We start from the raw sequence: 22,472 nt of genomic DNA, 5'->3' as shown, positions 1-22,472 counted from the left end.
GGAAGAATCCATCGTCGATGGTTCCGTCGTCGATGGCAATGGCGCCGTTGACAGAGCTTTCGTCGACGGAGTCGACGACGAAGATTACTTCTTTTTCGTCGACGGAGCGGTCGTCGACGGGGCGGCCGTCGACGGGGCGGTCGTCGACGGAGCTGTCGTCGACGGGGCGGTCGTCCACGGAGTTGGTTTCTGAACACTCTTCGACGACAAAGATTTGGTCATCGACGGCGGCGGCTTCTTCTTCGACGACGACAAAGCAATTGGAATAACAGACGGCACAGTCTTGAAATACCTTCGTCGTCGACGATGACGTCGACGAAACAGTCATCGACGATCCTGAAGCAGACGTCGTTGTCACTGTCGCCGTCGATGAGCCTGAGAAGGCAGATCTCGTCGTCGGGACGACCGTCGACGTTCCCGTGGACGATGAAACATGATTTTTAACAGAAACATGAGTGGAAGATGCAGCAGACGCCTGAGAGCCAGGACTCGTGGGCGTGGACGTAGTAGGTAGAGGTGAAGACACTGCAGGGGCCATCGAGAGGGACATCTTCTTAAGGAATGGAGAAGGCAACTCCTGCACACTACCATGTTTTGAAGCTGCTTGAGAACGACCAGAAATGAGACTTGCGGCATCAGAAAGTGCATTATCCTTGTCCTTAAGTCTCTGAAGCCACAGTAGAAGACAGCCTTCCCTATCTTTTAGAGTCTTTGTGGAAAAAGTTCTACAGAACTTACATTTACCCACATCATGGTCGGGGTAAAGACAGTAAATACACTTACTGTGAGGATCTTCTGAATAAAGGCGTAGCTTTCCACAAGAAGAGCAAGGTCTAAAAAGAGACTTCTTACTTGAAGACATGTTGAGAACACAGGAAAACCTGAAGTAGTAGAGAAAACTGAGCAGAGCTCAGGGAGACTCCCTTTCACACGACGTGCAGTAGAAAATCTGAGGTACTGAGCTTTGAGGAGAAGGTTCTGGAGGGCTGCTGGCGCCAACATAATAACAGGAATAGACTAGAAGTGTCTTTTCTCTCTTCATGTATTCCTATGCGGAATTATGTCTAGGATTTTACTGCCTTTTTTCTAATGTGCATTTCATGTGTTATGTTTTTACATATACATATTATGAGTATGTTATTGCTATTTTATTTACCGTGGGACTCGCACTCCGACGACGGGGAATATTCAAGCATGTGAATCTATGAAAGACACCCTAATACTGGAGAACTTACATTACAGTGAAAAGCCCCAGAAGCTGCCCACTTGGGTCACATGGTCAGCAACAGTATGGTTCGGACCTTACATGGTTTATGACTGTTTCAGACCCTTCCTAATTGGTCAAACCTAGGGCTTAATTTGTGCTACGTATGTGATGTCACATCCTTTGTGGTTTTGGCCTATAAAAGCTGTCACCAATGTCACATCTTTGGGCATTCTGTACTTATTGTCTGCCTCAGTGCTGCACGTACTTTTGCATGGTTTGTTTTGTTGTTCTCCAATAAATCTTGCCAACAGTTGTGCTGAGAGAGACTTGTGTTATTTGTATTATTCCTTATTATTTCTATTTTAGCTTCTACACAGTCATTTTACAGTATTTTGCAACAACAGCGGTGGCGAAGCCACCTCTGATGCCTCTGTATCATCTCAGCTATCTTCTGCTGCCAGGTCCAGCGTGCCATCCGGTTCCACTTCAATGCGTGACGGCACTCCATCTTAGGTCATCCCACATTTATGCCTTTCCGCCGACTTGCTGAGTCTATTTCGGGGCTTCCCCCCCAACACCGCCGCCTTAGGTCAATCCAAGCAGCGCCCCATCTCTGCAGCCCAACCAGTCCCATACTTCTTCTGGGGTGGCCTCCCTCCAATACTTTCAGCATACACTGCATATTAAGTAATTGGAGTTCCTACTTAATGGCCAGAAATTACTTTTGTTGGGCCTGCACCACGCGGGTGTAGTCTGGGAAGACCTGTATCTTTTACACCTTGAATCTGGCATCTCTGTGCTTTCTGGCCCATTGCAGTATTGTCTTGAGGTTTCTATAGTTACTGGTTTTGGCTATTATAGCACTTGGGGGGGGGGGCCTGGATAGAGGCCATTGTGTCAAGGTTCTGTGGGCTTGCTCTATCACGAAGAGGTTAGATTAGGTCCTGTCCCCTATTAGTCAGGTGAGCCATTGCTCCAGGAAGACTTCCGTCACCTCTCCCTCCGGTTGTTCTGGGAACACCACAAATCTTAGGTTGTAAAAGGCAAGACCTGCCCTCCGAGTCTTCAAGGTGTTTCTCAAAGCACATAGCCTGCTCTGACAGGGTGTGCACTGTTGGCCTTCAATGTCTTGACTTCCTGTGTCAGCGCCTGTACCTTTCCTTCAGTCTCTTTAGAGAGCTTTGAGATCACCCAGAGATCCGAGCTCAGCAGGTTCACCCCAAAGGTGATTGTATACATTTGTGTTCCAGGACCTGTTTGGAGGCCTCGATCGCGGTCAGAATTTGAGCACCTGAGGATTCTGTTAAGATGCTGGAGGTGTGCATCTCTCCTCCACCCGTCACATTTGGTGTTTCTCGCTCTCATTTAACGGTCCATACACAGTTGCTGAAACTCCCTCACAGCCTTCCCACGCTTCATACTCGATTCCTCGACCGGCACAGTGCCCCACAGATCAGGGGGTTTACAGGTGCACCACAGGTCCCAGTATCCGGTCACCGCGTTCAGCCGGTCCCAGGGCTTCTCCAGAGCCAACCTCAACGTGTCACTCTCAGCTGAGGTTGGGGGTGAGGAGGAGAGCCTCACATCTCTACATCAGGTCCGGGGAGCCCTGCAAGGGTTCAGCCGGTCCCAGGGCTTCTCCAGAGCCAACCTCAACGTGTCACTCTCAGCTGAGGTTGGGGGTGAGGAGGAGAGCCTCACATCTCTACATCAGGTCCGGGGAGCCCTGCAAGGGCCCCCCCGTCCCCAAGTGATAGGACCAGGCCTTCCACTTCAATTCACCCATTGCAGGCTTCCCCCGCGCTGCCACTTCAGGGTGCAGCACACCCTGCAAGAATTCCGGGGCTGGGGGGGCTCCAGCAGCACTCATGTTTCCAAAGAGGATGGGTCACACACAATGCCACTCTCTGGGACTCTCCGCCTTCTCAGAGTTCGGGAAAGGAAATGGGACAGTTTTCTCTTCTCCTTGTCCACTGCTCACATAAACATACTGTCAGCCCAGCTTCGCATCAAGCGAGAGGGGATCACAGGTGATGGAGGTTGAGTTCTCCGGACCCCCGCTCACTGTTTCAGTCATGGGAGCCTCTGCAACAGTACTCATTTGGGCCCACTGCTTTAGGCTACCAGGCCAGACCACCCCACCTAGGCTGCTCCTATTGTGGTCAACCTGTACATCGGGGAGGGAGGTGGAGACATCCCCTGTTTGTGTCTCTTTGGCACCCCGCTTCCCAGAGAGAGCCGGCCCCAGCCACTTTGTGCTCAAAAGGGAGCAGAGGCCCATTTCTCAGGGCCGTGCAGGGAGGCCAAGATCAGGGCAGGCAGCAGCTCCAACGCAGGCCACCCGATGGAGGACTGCAACGGCCTGCTGCTGCTAGTTTCTCTTTTCCACATGCATTCACCTGCTCAGTACAGTCCGTCCTCGGCTGTCGTCGGTGCAGACTGGCATCTGGTTTAGGCGACTCCGGCAGCAGGCAGCAGAGTCAAGGCCTCACAGGGGGCCCAGGCTCCTACGCCGCAATCACGCAGGCCGCCCTCCTCCAAATCCACTGGCCTGCGCTGCAGCTCGCTCTCCCCTCGCCTCTCACAAGCCACCGTGGGACCTGGCAAAGCCACTGCAGGCTCAGGTAACGCCCCATGCTTCAGCCTCAGAGCCTGCTATTCTGCCGCTGGGCCCGCCTATTCTAGCATTGGCCCGCAATACAAATACTCTGTTTGGGGGCTTCTCCAAGGTTACCCCCAAGATGGCCATCCCAGCAGAACGATGGCCATCCCAGCAGAACTTAAGGCAACGTAGAAGTATAGATTTACAGAGAATTTTAGAATATTGTAGCCAGATGCTGGGGGAGCTCTCCCCGAGCACGTCATGTTGGGCAACTAGCTCGGCCACTCCCCCTGGACATGCATATTATTGTATACAATAATCATGTTTCCAATCCTCTAGCACCTCATAGATTACATAATGGCCTTTTATTCTTACTATCTCAGGTGGCAAATGTACAAATGGAGTAACTTGGTTATCCAACTGGAGTTAAATAGCAACTGAAACCCCGGAACATCAGTTGTAATTAGCAGAACACAATGAAGATGCTGTCCACAAGTCATTGAATTCGTTAGACTGGATTCTAACGGACTAACATATCTCACCCCTCCTATTTGTGAGCAAATAAATGTAAATACTGAGCACTCACCAACATCAGACCCTCCTTTCCTTTCTGTCATCCACTGGCCTGAAGTCCAGAACGTTTTTGGGTCCCGTGAAATCAAATGATTATACGCCTCTTTCAAAATACCAGCCTTACCCAATGTCTAAAAAGAAAGGGACATGGAGTGAGCAAAAAACATCTAAGAATGAAAAATCAAAAGGGAGCATGAACTGAAAAACTGAGAAAGTGTACAATACAAAATAAGGGTACATGAAAGAGAAATGGGACGATAAAGAGTATACAAGCAGCACATTAATATAGGAAACGGAAAAGGGACAGTAGATTACAGTAGCCACGTATTGTCTTTAATAACTATCATATTTCTGCATCACCTCTGTGAGGGCTTTAATATATTGAGCAATAGAGACATATCTGTTAGCATGCATTTGTCTCCCGAGATTTTAAGCCGTACACTTGTAACACTTTCAAGAACAAATTTGTACTTGTAGATTAATAATTAATTTAAACTCAGTGGGTTGATCACAGTATGTTTTGCTTGCTGCTGTAACTTGTCCTTAGTTGCAAATAATGCTTGATTTGGTACACTGTTTTACCACTATATCATGAAAGTGTGTTTCAGGCAGCAGTACCTGCTTTCTTTGTCCATACATAACGAGATCAACAAAAACACAGGACAACAACTTAATGTAATACTACAACAACAAACCACCTGTCACCACAATTCGGTTACAAAATACAGCCCACCAACAGAAAGCATATGAATGGAATGACAAAACGCATCAAAACAGCAATACACCAACATATCAGCACACCACAGGACTCGATGACAACAAAGATAATCAACACAAAACAATACAATATAACAGAAAAAAACTTCAACAATATAATAAAACACATCACCACATACAATACACCAACGCAACTCAACAATAAAATCTCATCTAAGTTGTACCCCTTTCGCACGCAAGTTTAACTTCTGGAATCTTTTAGCATTCTGCCTGTTCACCATAACAGTGGATCTTACAACTTGGAGGGAGGGGTTTGTTTGACACAGAGATGTGTACCCCAATGAAATGTTCATTACGTCTGAAGCAGCTCAAGAGGCCTTTGATGTCGGTCAGGGCCAGTTCCTACAATACACAAGTATTGTGAATATAGTCTAGGATATCTGGCTAACATCTGTATGTCCCCATCTCCTTCAACATGTTTAGGACAGTACTGGATTTTGTTGGCGGTAGACATTTGACATCCCACCTTTATAGGGCCAATATTACTGAGGACCGCATTTCGCCCTAAACTGGCCTGAGGGTAGGAAATCGGTACTCTACTGAATAAGGCGCAGCGGAGGGGTATTTGTGCACTGGTTAAAGAGTGGACCTGTAACATCCGGTTAAAATTGGTACATTTCAACTACATATATCGTACATATCTCACTCTGGTTCTGTTGCACACAATAGACCCTTCCAAGATGGACAGATGTCCTAGGTATTGGGGCAGCCCTGCTACCTTCCTCCACCACGGCATGGCTTTGCCCAAACGTGCTTAGTTTCTGGAACCTAGTCGTCAAAAGATTGGAATATATCGAGGGTTTGGTACTAGTTGCGGAACCGACCAAATGTCTTCTGGGAAACATCATGAAACAAAAGGGGAAGGAAAATGGAGTGGAAATGTATGTAATTGACATGCTACTGGCAAAACAATGGGCTGTCATCTCGTTGATGGGTCTCTTAGGTCCTAGTGTACAAGGATGGACGAAAGATGTTAAAGCATGGAGGGTTGGCAGAGGAGATCCGTCTTCGACAGTGTAGATGGAATGAAAAGGTGACCGATAATTTGCAAATTTGGGGCATACTCCTGCCGATGTTTGAAGAAACAGGGGAGGGACACGAAGGCCACTCATAGGAGACGATGTTTGATAACAAAATTATTTTTTTATTTTTCCCCGTGGGTGATGGGAGACTTATCTTGGGAGAAATGGCTTGGACAGTACTTACTAAAGTAATGTTTTTTTTCTTGTCCTGATTGATTCATTTGTATGAAATTCTTGCTGTTCTACAACAAATGTGGAGGGATAACTATTTTCTTACAAATAGTTCAAGGTACAGCTTTTGAGAAGTACTATATGTTAAAATGCAACAAAATAAAATATTTAGAAAAATGATCATATCAATAATCATATCAGCAAGACAATACAAAACACAACTTAGCACAACACCCCTTCAACAAGCTTGTGCTTTGTTGGGGGTTTTAATTTAGTGCTAATGTGTTTTGTGCTGCTGTCCTTTTTTGTTATTATTGTATTTTATAGTTTTCTTTACAAATTTTAAGAAGCACTACTACACTCTCCAAAAAGCAGTACATTTCATTAGTTACAGTCAAAACATATTCCACTTTCTACTGAGGGTCAGGGGCACACTAAACCCAGTTTCTACAACACCTGAAGACACCCTTCAGCATAAAAACATAAAAACACAGCCATGCCACAAAGTAACGCTTCCCAAGCTCCAAGATATTTGGTAACTGCCTGTTATTCTCATTTCTGGAAATTCAAGAAAGTAATTAATCATTTTTTTCTGTCCCAAATTGATGAACATTACGTTATTTTGGCTGCAAGATGTTTTATAGCAGTAGTGGCAGATCCTTGGGACAGTCTCAACATACCCACTTAAAGTAAATGTACAAGTTTCAAGTTTATTTTATTTGCATAGTTCATAAAAACCATTGCAGTACAAGAATATTTCATTTCAAGACAATTTTTACCTATAAAAACTTCCATACTTCTAAAAACGTTAAAATTATTTTAAAAGACTGTGCTATGATTGTGCAAAAGTTGCAAGTCTAGTGACTAGTTTTTAGAACATTATCTTCAGGAGTGCACATCTCGTTTATTATTCTGGGTATTTGGTTTAAGTCTGTATATTCTTCAGTCTGTTAACATTAATACATACAATTGAAGAGTTTGTGGCTCAGGAATAAAGTTCATTGGAGCTAGACATCGCGCTCCTCCTGCTCCTGGGTTGTGTCACTGAGTTAGTTATCTGTCATTAACTCAGTTTCTGACACTTTCTTTTCGCATATCCGCATACATTTTACCAAGGAACAGTTCAGTTGAGGGTCACTCGGTGCAAAACATGCCAGGACAGCCTGCCTCCTAGTTCAAACTCCTCGCTGGTTGAATGTAACTTTCAGCAGATGTTTCCGTTCTTGTGAAAGTTCTTTGCAGGAGCATAATAGGTCCAACAGATATTCCGGTGCAGACCCGCATAAGCGACACCTAGGGTCTGACCTATCCCCTGATTTGTGGATTGGTGCGATGATTGATCCTCTCCGTACTCTGGCAGGATGTTTGGCGTCCTTATTTCCCAGAACAGTGGTTCTAGTGCTTCAGCCCAAAAAGTTGAATCCTGCTTGAGGAGTACCGGTGGTATTCCATTTGGGCCGGGTGCCCCTTCCCTCCTGCCCTTGCCTATTTTTTTTTTAATGGTCTTGATTCGATTCGTTGGCAGGTCATCATTTAAGACGTCTCCATCGGCTTCCTGTAGAATGATCTGGTTTCTTCTTGTGTACGCCGTACTGGTATTGAGACCTTCTGATATAACAGAAGTAAATTCTGCCTTTGCACTATACTCTGAGTCTTGGTGGAAATGAGACCAAAGCTATTTTGTCCATACTTCCTCCGAAATGTTTGAGGAAATCCCATTGTAGTTAGGATGAACAAATTGATTTATGGTTCTCCAAAAACTTGCGCTGTTGTTTTGTTTGATGTCAGCATGTAGTTTAGCCCAGAGATTGCTCTCTATTTCTCGGTTAGCTTCCCTTTTTTGTTTTTTCAATAGAACCTTTTTCTTTCGCAGTAAGATTAGTTGTGTTCTATCTTGAGGGTTACACTGTAGCTGTCTCAATGAGCGATAGATAGAATTCTTGGTCTGCTTAATTTCTTTCATAGCAGATAGCGATATAGACTTTGCTCCTCCGAATTTCTGTTGGGTTTTATGTGTGATATTAGTTGCATAGATTGCCATAGCATCCGTGAAGTTTTCCCACTTCCTAACCTCGTCTTGTCCGAACCTCCCATCAAAGTGTTCTTTTGCAGTTCCCAGCATTCTGTAATCTGTGGCAGTCCCAAATTTGATTCTCTTCAGGTTAATGGTGAAGTCTGATCCACGAGGTGCCCGGCACTGCTCGAACATATGGGTGATTGTTCTGAGCTCGATTTCTTGTGGCCGGTGATCGCTGTCTCCTTTATCTCCCAGTTGAAATAGGGTAATTTGAAGGAACAATTCAAGGGAGACAAAGGTATAGTCCAGTATGGTGTTTGTTCTAAATGAGCGGTGTGTTGCTACGGGAAAGGACACTTTGTCGTCCACAGAGGAGCCCATTAAGTTTCAGTTTAGGTCCCCTGTAATATGGCCGGGATGCCCGCCACCCCCTCCCAACACCAATTCCCAATGGGAGAAGACAGACACAGGTTTGAACTTTTGGAAGGCGGGGGGGAGTTACCCCCCCGGCCGTATTTATTAAAATATGAAACAAAATTTAAAACATTAAATAAAAGTTTCATGAATTATGTACAATTTTACATTTATTACATTTCGATGAAGACATGTTCTTTGGCTAACCTTAACAGATCTCTAATACAAAGGTTTCCTAGCCGAGTCTAGCATCCTGAAAATGCATACATTCTAAATTAAAATTGTACATCCTAGCATTAAGGGCGAACGGCAAGGTCTTAACCGGTGTCAGATCCCTACTACCAAAATCCCGCCCTCACGGTGTGAGTGGCGCATGCGCAGAGGACTTTACCCTCATTGCCAACTGTAACTTCCCTTGTCGTGGGGGCCCCCTTTTCACTCGACGCCATCTTAAAGGTCGTCCGAGTTCCCGTGTGAGGTATCTGTAGGAAGGACAGCGTGGACTCCCCCCCATCCCCACACTCTCTATCCGCCGTCGCGGATATCCGGCCCCCGGGAAATTCGTAGGAGGGGCATCTAGCTGCCTCCCCCCTGGGAGGGGCCTATGGCCGTCTCCCCCTAGGCGACCCATCCTTAGTGGGTGCCGCCTCCCCGTGGAAGGGGCCAATGGCCGCCTCCCCCCGGGTGCTCCCATCCATTCTGAGTGGCGCCCCCCTCTAGGGACCTTGAAATTACTGCTCACCGATCATGACCTTACGGCCCGACCAAAAAATAAATACGACAGTTGTTTTACCTACTAAAGGAAGAAAAATTATGCATAGCCTTGATGAGTCATCAACTTCACTTTCCTACAAAGGGAAACATTATCCTAAAAGCAGAAGCCACATCATTATATGAAACATTCCCTTACTTCTCTACAAAGGAAAAAAGGCCTATACATTTCTTTCCAATCAAACTTTATTTAAACAAACATTGCCATCAGGGGCTGGTGGGTGGGTCAAAATTGACGCTTGTTCCGTCGAGGGCTCACGAGCAACGAGTTGGTGCAGCCTTCAGAGCACAGGAACAAGAGGATGCTTCTTCGGATTCCTGCTCTATTTATCCATCTGCGGGAGGGCGGGGACCCTCCTCCGGTACGCCTACTGGGCGTGGTCTTCCGTGCGGGTGTCTAGGACAACCCCTACTGGGCGGGAAAGGGCGCGCCCCGGCTACGCCACTTCGGGCATACCAGCTGAGCCACGCCTCCCGCCCAAAATGGTTTCCCGGGGGGGATCGGGGCACCCAACCATACGTTCGGGGGGACCGAGTGGTCGCCCCTTTCCATATGGCCGGGATGCCCGCCACCCCCTCCCAACACCAATTCCCAATGGGAGAAGACAGACACAGGTTTGAACTTTTGGAAGGCGGGGGGGAGTTACCCCCCCGGCCGTATTTATTACAATATGAAACAAAATTTAAAACATTAAATCAAAGTTTCATGAATTATGTACAATTTTACATTTATTACATTTCGATGAAGACATGTTCTTTGGCTAACCTTAACAGATCTCTAATACAAAGGTTTCCTAGCCGAGTCTAGCATCCTGAAAATGCATACATTCTAAATTAAAATTGTACATCCTAGCATTAAGGGCCAACGGCAAGGTCTTAACCGGTGTCAGATCCCTACTACCAAAATCCCGCCCTCACGGTGTGAGTGGCGCATGCGCAGAGGACTTTACCCTCATTGCCAACTGTAACTTCCCTTGTCGTGGGGGCCCCCTTTTCACTCGACGCCATCTTAAAGGTCGTCCGAGTTCCCGTGTGAGGTATCTGTAGGAAGGACAGCGTGGACTCCCCCCCCCATCCCCACACTCTCTATCCGCCGTCGCGGATATCCGGCCCCCGGGAAATTCGTAGGAGGGGAATCTAGCCGCCTCCCCCCTGGGAGGGGCCTATGGCCGTCTCTCCCTAGGCGACCCATCCTTAGTGGGTGCCGCCTCCCCGTGGAAGGGGCCAATGGCCGCCTCCCCCCGGGCGCTCCCATCCATTCTGGGTGGCGCCCCCCTCTAGGGACCTTGAAATTACTGCTCACCGATCATGACCTTACCGCCACAGGCCGGATAGTTGACCGACTATCCGGCCCCCCCACCCTCCTAAAGGTCATGCTTCCTCAAACCCCTTAACCATGCTATGAAGTCTCCTATGAGTAAATCATTTCCCTCCCTGGACAGGTGAACCCCATCATTCAGATACATGTGATCTCCCCGAATACACCCGTGAGGAATGCTATGCAACTGCGCGGAGCGAAACAATTTCCCAACTTTATTGTTAACCCTTTTCACAGAGTGGTTCAATGCTGACACTGAAATGCCCCCCCGCCAACTCTTCCTGGGGATCATGTGGGACCAGGCAATCGTGCACCCCGGGACTTTTTTAGCCAACCAGCTAACTGCCGACAGGATGTGTTCTAATAACACTCGTCTTCCCAGTGTCACCAAGTCATTGCCCCCCAGGTGTACTATGACTACAGATGGTGGTGACCTTTGCCGCCCTAAAAGACCCTAAAAAAACGATTGAAATTGGTCAAAACAAAGCCCGCCCTTCCCATGGAAGGTCACTCTGTACCCGTATTCCCCAGATGCGTGAGTCGCGTCACCTGCCTTGAATACGTCCCCGGCGCGCCTCACATATGAGTGGCCCACGACCCATACCACTCTCTCTCCAGTCAGTGATCCTCAACCGCTGGTCTCCTGATGCTGGGTCGACTTCCAATTCCGCCCCGCGTGACAGGCTCGCGAAACTGTAATGCAAACAAAAGACAAGAAGCGTGAGTGCATGTCAATTGATCTTTACAACATGTGCAATCGCACATACCTTTTTAAGCAGTTCGAGGACCAACGGCCTAGCTGCTTTACTTCCTCCGCACTCTGATCCCTGGCTGTAGCCTCAGTAGCAGCCCCTATCCTAAAGGAGTGGGTCCCAAAATCGCACGGGTCCATGCCCGCGGCAGCGATCGTCAGTGCTAGCACCCTCTGAAACTGAAATCTCGTCAGTGGGGTGCCATCCTTGTGCCTAAGCAAACTCCCCCCCCATGTAGCCGTCCTCAGTGCCAAATATTCCTCTAAACACTTTATCGGACACGTGGGGGACCCTCGCGCGCGCTGCACGATAACACTATTTCCCATAGCCCCCTGGTCGGTCTTGGACCTGGCTATCGAGATCACCATCGAATCACCCCTTATTTGGACGTGATCCCTGCCCAATACCCCCTCCATATCTTTCTTATTCCTTGCGACGAGTTCGCTCACCCGCATAGCCCCATGGAATGCCAAGGCGAAAGCTGCCCGGAACAGAACTGCTTCGAAAGGGGAGGAGCACGTCTCATCCAGCTGTGCTACAAGTAGAGACAATCTGTCTAAACCAATCGGGCGCCTCGCATCCTGCTTGCGACCCTCGAGGCGTTGCCAGCCGCGGAGCGCCTTCTTAACCAAAAAGGAACCCGTCGGGTCTCTTATGCCATGCACCTGTGCCATGAATGAAATGGCCGCCCTATGCCTATTGGCTGTTGCCGCTGATCGGCCTTCTCTGTGCAGCGCTACCAGGAACCCCAGGAAGGATTCCTCCTGCCCCCAGCTCTGTCTCCCTGTTGGACCCAAAAATGTGCAGTAGGAACGAAACGCTCCTTCGTATGCCTTCCTTGTCCTGGAGGCTAAGCTGGCTGCCACGAGGTCTTGTAATCCGGGGCACCGATTAGCCATAGTGCTTCGGGGAACGGTGCCGCCACTAGGTCCGCTGTGGGTAGATAGCCCCTGAACGCCTGCATATGTGAACGAGAGAGTGCATCAGCTGCATGATTCAGTACGCCTGGCACATGTTTTGCCCTGAACTGTACATTCAATCTCATGCAAAGTAATACAATTTCCTTCAACAATCTCAAGATCCACTTGCAGCGGGCTGCCTGCTGGATAATGCACTCAACCACAGTCATAATATCGGACCAAAACACCACTGAGCGGTCCCTGAAATCGTCCGGCCATGCCATCAGAGCAACCCAAATGGGAAATAGCTCCAAGAACCCAATGTTACCTGTCAGACCGCTGGAGTGCCACCACGTCGGCCATACTTGCGCTGACCATCGGTTACCAAAGATGGCGCCAAATCCCACGCTCCCAGCTGAGTCAGTCCACAGACCTAGTTCATCTGAAGACGCTGGTGGCTTGTTCCACACAACTCGACCGTTGAAGTCCGCCAGAAATGCCAACCAAATGTGCATATCCTGGCGAACCCCTGCCGACAGTCTCGTACGGTGGTGTCCCTCCTTGAGACCCACCATAGCTTGTGCAATAGAGCGTGAGAAGGGGCGGGCCATTGGTATCACCCTTAAGGCAAAGTTAAGCTGACCCACTGTTTGCTGTAACTGGTGCAGGGTCACTTTCTCCTTGCCCAGGCATTGTGTCAAGGAAGCCCTAAACTTGGCCACCTTTTCCATCGGTAAACGGAAACATCCCTCCACAGAATCGAGCTCAATTCCCAGAAACTCCAGTGAAGTAGATGGTCCAACCGTCTTACCTGGTGCCAATGGGACTCCGAACTCCCGCATGAGGATGCAGAAGTCCTGTAGCGCCTGCGCACATTTCGTATCGCCGGCTGCTCCCAAGAACAGGAAGTCATCCAGATAGTGCATAACATGCCTATGCCCTGTGGCCACGGTGAATGCCCACTCTAAAAAAACAGCTGAACATTTCAAAATAGGCACAAGAAATGGAGCAACCCATAGGCATGCATTTATCCATGTAATAACTCCCCTGAAAAGTAAAACCTAGCAATCGCTGATCTCGCGGGTGTACCGGGAGCAACCGGAATGCCGATTCGATGTCTGATTTCGCCATCAGCGCTCCGGGGCCCAGGTGATTTAACATGGCCACGGCATCGTCGAACGATGCGTACCGCACCGAACAAATATCCGAGTCAATGGCTTCGTTCACCGAAGAACCTTTTGGTGCAGACAAGTTGTGAATGAGTCTAAACTCCCCCGGGTCTTTCTTCGGGACCACCCCTAGCGGGGAACACACGAAATCCGCCACCGGCGGGCGATGAAAAGGCCCCGCCACCCGCCCGAAGTTGACTTCTTTGGAAATTTTTCTTGTAGCTACATTTGGGTTATGTTGGACAGATAACTGATTTTTACAAAAAGAGTCCCCCCGAAAATCCCCCGCCGGGATGTTGAAGCCATATAGGAATCCATTCCTCAACACCCCGGCGGATACATGATCAGGGTATTTGTAACCGGTTGCCTACACCTGTCGATATCATGGCACTGACTCCTTGGTTGAACAAAGTATCACCTCACTCTTGCTTCGACCCCCCTTTTCCTCCCGTTCCGCTGTTTTTTGATCTACAGCTACTCTCCGGGTGTGAGGAGTTCCCACAGCCCGCACACGCATGCCTGAACCTACATGTTCCCTGGGGCCTGCTACAGTTGCCTCTATTGAAGCCCCAACAAACCCCCCGCTTGCCGCCATTCCCGCCGGTCTTGGGCTGATATTCCCCAACGGCGCCCGCTCGAAAGGGCACCGCGGGCTTTTGGCGAGCTGGCCCCGACCCGCTCCCGCCCGGCGAGGACGTACCTGCCGCCCCAGGCAAGAGCTGCTTATGCCATGACACCGAGTCGAGGCAATCCCAGGTCAAAGTTGCATCAAACTCTTTCGCTTTTCGGAATTTCATATCATAACCTTTCCACTCGTCCCCCTCATACATGGTATAAAAATCCATAATCCTACTCTGATAACAGGTCAACTCAGTCATGACTTCAGGCTTCCGTTCCCCCATGACTGCGGTAAATATCGAAAAGGCCTTTACCCAATTCGCTACCGTCTCATCGACCCTAAATTCCGCCATTTTGGCCCGCCATACACTGGGGTGCCATAAATCCTTCTGGGATTTCGCATATTCCATCTCACGATGGTCGGTCAACAATGAAAACATATTCACATATTTCTCCCCCCATATCAGTTCCTTTGTGGCCGCAGGGATGTGCTGGGCCACCCTTTCGCGCCTTGAAGGTAACAAACCCTCCCCTGCCACTGGCAATGCGTGCTTACCAGGTTCGACAGTCGTGTCTGCCGCCTTTTCCCGGCTAACCGCAGGTCCTCCCGGCACCACCTGTGGGGGAACAAGAGGAACATTCGCCGTCGCGGCCTCTCTCGACTGCCGTAACTGCTCGATTATTAGTCTAGCCTCCTCGGCCGGGTCCCCCGCGGCCACTGCCCCCCCCACTTTCTTCTTGAGCCATGGCAACACTGCCGCTAACTGGATGGCTAGTTCCGGAGGCATCTCCTCATCATTAACAGGAGTAATTACAACGGGGATTGGTAAACCTATATCTGCGTTTGGTACCGGGCTGTCCGCCGGTGTGATGGGGGTGATTGGGGGTACTTCAGGAACCGGATCTTCCCCAGAAACCGCCCTCCTCTTAACACGCTTTCCCTTACCCTCAGGGACGACTCCCGGCAAGGCCGGGCCTATTACCTTCTTAGGACGGCCTGAGCTGTGCAGGGCCGCCAACTGTTTTTTAACATCGGCCAAACCTCGGCCGATCGACTCAACTTTACCGAATTTTCGGTCCATAGTCGCCATTCGGTTCGACAAGGTGCGCAGTACCTTCTCCAACTCGGAGCTCTTCCCTGCTTTCTTGCCGGCCATAGCTTCGTGTACTCTGCGTTAGTTGATCAATGAGGTCCTGGATCTTTCGTACGCCAAATAACTGAAAGAGAAACAACAAGATTACAAGTTCTCAAAATTACCGCTTGTTCCGTCGAGGGCTCACGAGCAACGAGTTGGTGCAGCCTTCAGAGCACAGGAACAAGAGGATGCTTCTTCGGATTCCCGCTCTATTTATCCATCTGTGGGAGGGCGGGGACCCTCCTCCGGTACGCCTACTGGGCGTGGTCTTCCTTGCGGGTGTCTAGGACAACCCCTCCTGGGCGGGAAAGGGCGCGCCCCGGCTACGCCACTTCGGGCATACCAGCCGAGCCACGCCTCCCGCCCAAAATGGTTTCCCGGGGGGATCGGGGCACCCAACCATACGTTCGGGGGGACCGAGTGGTCGCCCCTTTCCACAATAAGTTCAGTCCTTCTCTAATACATGTTTCTACAAGATTACACATTTCTTTTATTAATTTACTTTTTCGTTTTAGTTGAATATAAACGTTTATTATTATGATGTTGGCGTCTGTTGCTTGTGTTGATTCAGAAGAAAATACATTTACAGCCAGGCCAAATTAATCTAGATGGAAATCAGTACAATAATAATTAGGTATCCTGATAATCACACATTCATCCAGATCTCCTGGACCTAAATTGGTTACCTATTTTATAAATCCCTATGCTTATTAAATATTCCCCCACCAAAGGCGTGCAATCCAGTTTAATTAAAACGGACGCTTCCTTTTTGGAAGATCAATTTGGTAACATTTTCTACAGCCAGTAGAGCTTATTTTAACTCTTGCACATCTGACCTTGCCAGCACTCTGACTCCATCCATAGATGGCTCCTTAGTCCTATCCTGAACTCAACATCCACCAACACATTGGCCTCACTATATTTGACAGGGTCTGATCGCAGGCAGATCTAACGACAACCCTGCAAAGACAACCCCACAATGGCAAAAGTATGTCTGCAAGGAACTAATTTCTAATTTCTAATTTAAAATACTTGTAGAGCGCGGCGTACACCTTGCGGTTTCTTGGCGCTGGAGGTTCAGTAACTGAGGGAGAAAGACCATGGAAGGGTGGAGTAAGTTTTAGACGGGGAAAGCCTGGCTGAAGAGAAAAGTTTTCAGGTCTCTACGGAAAGAGAGATACTGAGTTGCAGAACGGAGATTGTCTGGAAGTGAGTTCCAGAAAGTAGGGGCCAGAGTTGAGAAGTTGGACCCGCCCCACTTTTTGCGTGAGAAGCGGGGGATCTGGAGAAGGGATTTGGAGGAAGACCGGAGATTCCTTGCGGGGACATAGGGTTTAATTAGTGAGGCGATAAAAGCGGGGGCAGTGCCCTGACGGGCCTGAAAAACCATGCATCCGATCTTGAAAAGGGAGCGTTGTTTCACGGGGAGCCAGTGAAGCTCTTTCAGAAGGGGGGTGGAGTGGTGATAGCGTGGAAGGCCGTATATCAGCCTGGCCGCCTGGTTCTGGATGGTTTGGAGTCTACGCAGGCTGTACGCTGGAATGCCATGATAGAGGGCGTTGGCGTAGTCCAATCGCGAGATTACCAGGGCGGCTATGATGATCTTAAGTGCCTGGGGGGAGAAGAAGCGGGAGACAGAGCGGATAGTTCGGAGAGTGAGGAAACAGGAGGAAACCACGGAACTGATTTGTGAGTGAAGAGTGAGCTGATTATTCATTTTAACACCCAGTGTTTTGACCGTGGTGGAGGGGGATGGTGCCGGGCCAAGAGAGGGGGGCCAGAAAAGAGAGTTCCAGGGGCTGGATGAACCACCAGTGAGAACCAGCTCCGTTTTGTCAGGGTTCAGTTTAAGATGGTTGTGGTTCATCCAGTCCCTGATGAATGTCATAGTTGACTGAAAATTAGAGACCGAGAGAGAAGAAGGGGACAGATCAAAGATGAGCTGGAGGTCATCCGCGTAGTTATAAACAGTGACCTCCAGCTGCTGGAGTGCATAGATAAGAGGAAAGATGTAGAGATTAAAGAGTAAGGGAGAGAGAGAAGAGCCCTGGGGAACACCGCAAGTGACAGGGAGAGGGGTGGAGGTGAAATCGCCTAGTCGGACCGCCTGAGTGCGGTCCCTCAGAAAGGAGGAGAGCCAGACCAGAGCTGATCCCCCGATGCCAGCCGCCTTGACACGGGCAAGTAAGATGGTATGGTCCACCGTGTCAAAGGCGGCGGAAAGATCGAGGAGGACCAGTGCCTGGTGGTTGTTGTCATCCATACCCTTTCTGAGGTTGTCTAGGACTGAGACTACGACCGATTCGGTCGAATGCCTGGGGCGGAATCCTGCCTGGCGAGAGGCCAGCCCCCCATTCGCCTCGATGTGAGCGCTCAGTACCGCGGTGACATGGCGTTCCATCACCTTGCCCAAGAAGGGCAGCAGGGAGATGGGGCGAAAGTTAGCCGAGATGGAAGGGTCCGCGCCGGGTTTCTTCAGCAGAGGCACTATGGTGGCGGCCTTTAGTGCAGGGGTCACAACACCCTGTGCCAGGGAGCTGTTAAGGAAGGCAATAGGGGGATCAGGGCAGCTAGAGTAGATTTGCTGTAAGATGCGAGCGGGGCAGACGTCCGCCGGAGACCCCGACTTTACTTTGGGGAGTATTGCCAGAAAAGAATCCTGAGTGAGGGGAGGGATAAGGGTGAGAGGGTTTTGGACGGTGGGGGGGGAGGGATCAACAAAAGCAGACGAGGGTAATGGGATATTAGCCTTGATAGTTGTGATTTTGTCCAAGAAGTAGTGGTTGAGTTGATCGCAGAGGGGCTGTGAGGGAGGGATTTGGGGCGAGGTTCGGTCAGAGAATGCCAGGTCATTCACAATGCCAAAGATTACCCTGGGTTTGTTGTCGGCAGACGTTATTTTCGTGGAGAAGTAGTCGGTTTTAGCAGCCAGGATTGCTGATTTATATTTAGCCAGTGATGTAAGGAAGTGGGTTTTAGATGAAAGGCTGTAGGGCAAGTAACTGGTAAATAGCTCCAAGAACCCAATGTTACCTGTCAGACCGCTGGAGTGCCACCACGTCGGCCATACTTGCGCTGACCATCGGTTACCAAAGATGGCGCCAAATCCCACGCTCCCAGCTGAGTCAGTCCACAGACCTAGTTCATCTGAAGACGCTGGTGGCTTGTTCCACACAACTCGACCGTTGAAGTCCGCCAGAAATGCCAACCAAATGTGCATATCCTGGCGAACCCCTGCCGACAGTCTCGTACGGTGGTGTCCCTCCTTGAGACCCACCATAGCTTGTGCAATAGAGCGTGAGAAGGGGCGGGCCATTGGTATCACCCTTAAGGCAAAGTTAAGCTGACCCACTGTTTGCTGTAACTGGTGCAGGGTCACTTTCTCCTTGCCCAGGCATTGTGTCAAGGAAGCCCTAAACTTGGCCACCTTTTCCATCGGTAAACGGAAACATCCCTCCACAGAATCGAGCTCAATTCCCAGAAACTCCAGTGAAGTAGATGGTCCAACCGTCTTACCTGGTGCCAATGGGACTCCGAACTCCCGCATGAGGATGCAGAAGTCCTGTAGCGCCTGCGCACATTTCGTATCGCCGGCTGCTCCCAAGAACAGGAAGTCATCCAGATAGTGCATAACATGCCTATGCCCTGTGGCCACGGTGAATGCCCACTCTAAAAAAACAGCTGAACATTTCAAAATAGGCACAAGAAATGGAGCAACCCATAGGCATGCATTTATCCATGTAATAACTCCCCTGAAAAGTAAAACCTAGCAATCGCTGATCTCGCGGGTGTACCGGGAGCAACCGGAATGCCGATTCGATGTCTGATTTCGCCATCAGCGCTCCGGGGCCCAGGTGATTTAACATGGCCACGGCATCGTCGAACGATGCGTACCGCACCGAACAAATATCCGAGTCAATGGCTTCGTTCACCGAAGAACCTTTTGGTGCAGACAAGTTGTGAATGAGTCTAAACTCCCCCGGGTCTTTCTTCGGGACCACCCCTAGCGGGGAACACACGAAATCCGCCACCGGCGGGCGATGAAAAGGCCCCGCCACCCGCCCGAAGTTGACTTCTTTGGAAATTTTTCTTGTAGCTACATTTGGGTTATGTTGGACAGATAACTGATTTTTACAAAAAGAGTCCCCCCGAAAATCCCCCGCCGGGATGTTGAAGCCATATAGGAATCCATTCCTCAACACCCCGGCGGATACATGATCAGGGTATTTGTAACCGGTTGCCTACACCTGTCGATATCATGGCACTGACTCCTTGGTTGAACAAAGTATCACCTCACTCTTGCTTCGACCCCCCTTTTCCTCCCGTTCCGCTGTTTTTTGATCTACAGCTACTCTCCGGGTGTGAGGAGTTCCCACAGCCCGCACACGCATGCCTGAACCTACATGTTCCCTGGGGCCTGCTACAGTTGCCTCTATTGAAGCCCCAACAAACCCCCCGCTTGCCGCCATTCCCGCCGGTCTTGGGCTGATATTCCCCAACGGCGCCCGCTCGAAAGGGCACCGCGGGCTTTTGGCGAGCTGGCCCCGACCCGCTCCCGCCCGGCGAGGACGTACCTGCCGCCCCAGGCAAGAGCTGCTTATGCCATGACACCGAGTCGAGGCAATCCCAGGTCAAAGTTGCATCAAACTCTTTCGCTTTTCGGAATTTCATATCATAACCTTTCCACTCGTCCCCCTCATACATGGTATAAAAATCCATAATCCTACTCTGATAACAGGTCAACTCAGTCATGACTTCAGGCTTCCGTTCCCCCATGACTGCGGTAAATATCGAAAAGGCCTTTACCCAATTCGCTACCGTCTCATCGACCCTAAATTCCGCCATTTTGGCCCGCCATACACTGGGGTGCCATAAATCCTTCTGGGATTTCGCATATTCCATCTCACGATGGTCGGTCAACAATGAAAACATATTCACATATTTCTCCCCCCATATCAGTTCCTTTGTGGCCGCAGGGATGTGCTGGGCCACCCTTTCGCGCCTTGAAGGTAACAAACCCTCCCCTGCCACTGGCAATGCGTGCTTACCAGGTTCGACAGTCGTGTCTGCCGCCTTTTCCCGGCTAACCGCAGGTCCTCCCGGCACCACCTGTGGGGGAACAAGAGGAACATTCGCCGTCGCGGCCTCTCTCGACTGCCGTAACTGCTCGATTATTAGTCTAGCCTCCTCGGCCGGGTCCCCCGCGGCCACTGCCCCCCCCACTTTCTTCTTGAGCCATGGCAACACTGCCGCTAACTGGATGGCTAGTTCCGGAGGCATCTCCTCATCATTAACAGGAGTAATTACAACGGGGATTGGTAAACCTATATCTGCGTTTGGTACCGGGCTGTCCGCCGGTGTGATGGGGGTGATTGGGGGTACTTCAGGAACCGGATCTTCCCCAGAAACCGCCCTCCTCTTAACACGCTTTCCCTTACCCTCAGGGACGACTCCCGGCAAGGCCGGGCCTATTACCTTCTTAGGACGGCCTGAGCTGTGCAGGGCCGCCAACTGTTTTTTAACATCGGCCAAACCTCGGCCGATCGACTCAACTTTACCGAATTTTCGGTCCATAGTCGCCATTCGGTTCGACAAGGTGCGCAGTACCTTCTCCAACTCGGAGCTCTTCCCTGCTTTCTTGCCGGCCATAGCTTCGTGTACTCTGCGTTAGTTGATCAATGAGGTCCTGGATCTTTCGTACGCCAAATAACTGAAAGAGAAACAACAAGATTACAAGTTCTCAAAATTACCGCTTGTTCCGTCGAGGGCTCACGAGCAACGAGTTGGTGCAGCCTTCAGAGCACAGGAACAAGAGGATGCTTCTTCGGATTCCCGCTCTATTTATCCATCTGTGGGAGGGCGGGGACCCTCCTCCGGTACGCCTACTGGGCGTGGTCTTCCTTGCGGGTGTCTAGGACAACCCCTCCTGGGCGGGAAAGGGCGCGCCCCGGCTACGCCACTTCGGGCATACCAGCCGAGCCACGCCTCCCGCCCAAAATGGTTTCCCGGGGGGATCGGGGCACCCAACCATACGTTCGGGGGGACCGAGTGGTCGCCCCTTTCCACAATAAGTTCAGTCCTTCTCTAATACATGTTTCTACAAGATTACACATTTCTTTTATTAATTTACTTTTTCGTTTTAGTTGAATATAAACGTTTATTATTATGATGTTGGCGTCTGTTGCTTGTGTTGATTCAGAAGAAAATACATTTACAGCCAGGCCAAATTAATCTAGATGGAAATCAGTACAATAATAATTAGGTATCCTGATAATCACACATTCATCCAGATCTCCTGGACCTAAATTGGTTACCTATTTTATAAATCCCTATGCTTATTAAATATTCCCCCACCAAAGGCGTGCAATCCAGTTTAATTAAAACGGACGCTTCCTTTTTGGAAGATCAATTTGGTAACATTTTCTACAGCCAGTAGAGCTTATTTTAACTCTTGCACATCTGACCTTGCCAGCACTCTGACTCCATCCATAGATGGCTCCTTAGTCCTATCCTGAACTCAACATCCACCAACACATTGGCCTCACTATATTTGACAGGGTCTGATCGCAGGCAGATCTAACGACAACCCTGCAAAGACAACCCCACAATGGCAAAAGTATGTCTGCAAGGAACTAATTTCTAATTTCTAATTTAAAATACTTGTAGAGCGCGGCGTACACCTTGCGGTTTCTTGGCGCTGGAGGTTCAGTAACTGAGGGAGAAAGACCATGGAAGGGTGGAGTAAGTTTTAGACGGGGAAAGCCTGGCTGAAGAGAAAAGTTTTCAGGTCTCTACGGAAAGAGAGATACTGAGTTGCAGAACGGAGATTGTCTGGAAGTGAGTTCCAGAAAGTAGGGGCCAGAGTTGAGAAGTTGGACCCGCCCCACTTTTTGCGTGAGAAGCGGGGGATCTGGAGAAGGGATTTGGAGGAAGACCGGAGATTCCTTGCGGGGACATAGGGTTTAATTAGTGAGGCGATAAAAGCGGGGGCAGTGCCCTGACGGGCCTGAAAAACCATGCATCCGA

General features: G+C 49.7%; 1 protein-coding gene across 1 annotated transcript in view; it reads right to left on the bottom strand.

The window, feature by feature from the left end:
• The window catches only part of LOC147679638 (acyl-CoA dehydrogenase family member 11-like), a 415,381-nt gene that overhangs the window by 293,238 nt on the left and 99,671 nt on the right, over window positions 1-22,472 (bottom strand). The window contains exon 5 of the mRNA XM_086943210.1: window positions 4,396-4,513. Within this exon, the coding sequence (XP_086799336.1) occupies window positions 4,396-4,513 (118 nt within the window). The remainder of the gene's footprint in view (window positions 1-4,395; window positions 4,514-22,472) is intronic.

The sequence above is a fragment of the Lissotriton vulgaris genome, chromosome 11, assembly GCF_964263255.1.
Source record: "Lissotriton vulgaris chromosome 11, aLisVul1.2, whole genome shotgun sequence".
NCBI lineage: Eukaryota > Metazoa > Chordata > Amphibia > Caudata > Salamandridae > Lissotriton > Lissotriton vulgaris.
Note: the sequence above shows the minus strand (reverse complement) of the source record. Positions and strands in the feature narration are given on the sequence as shown.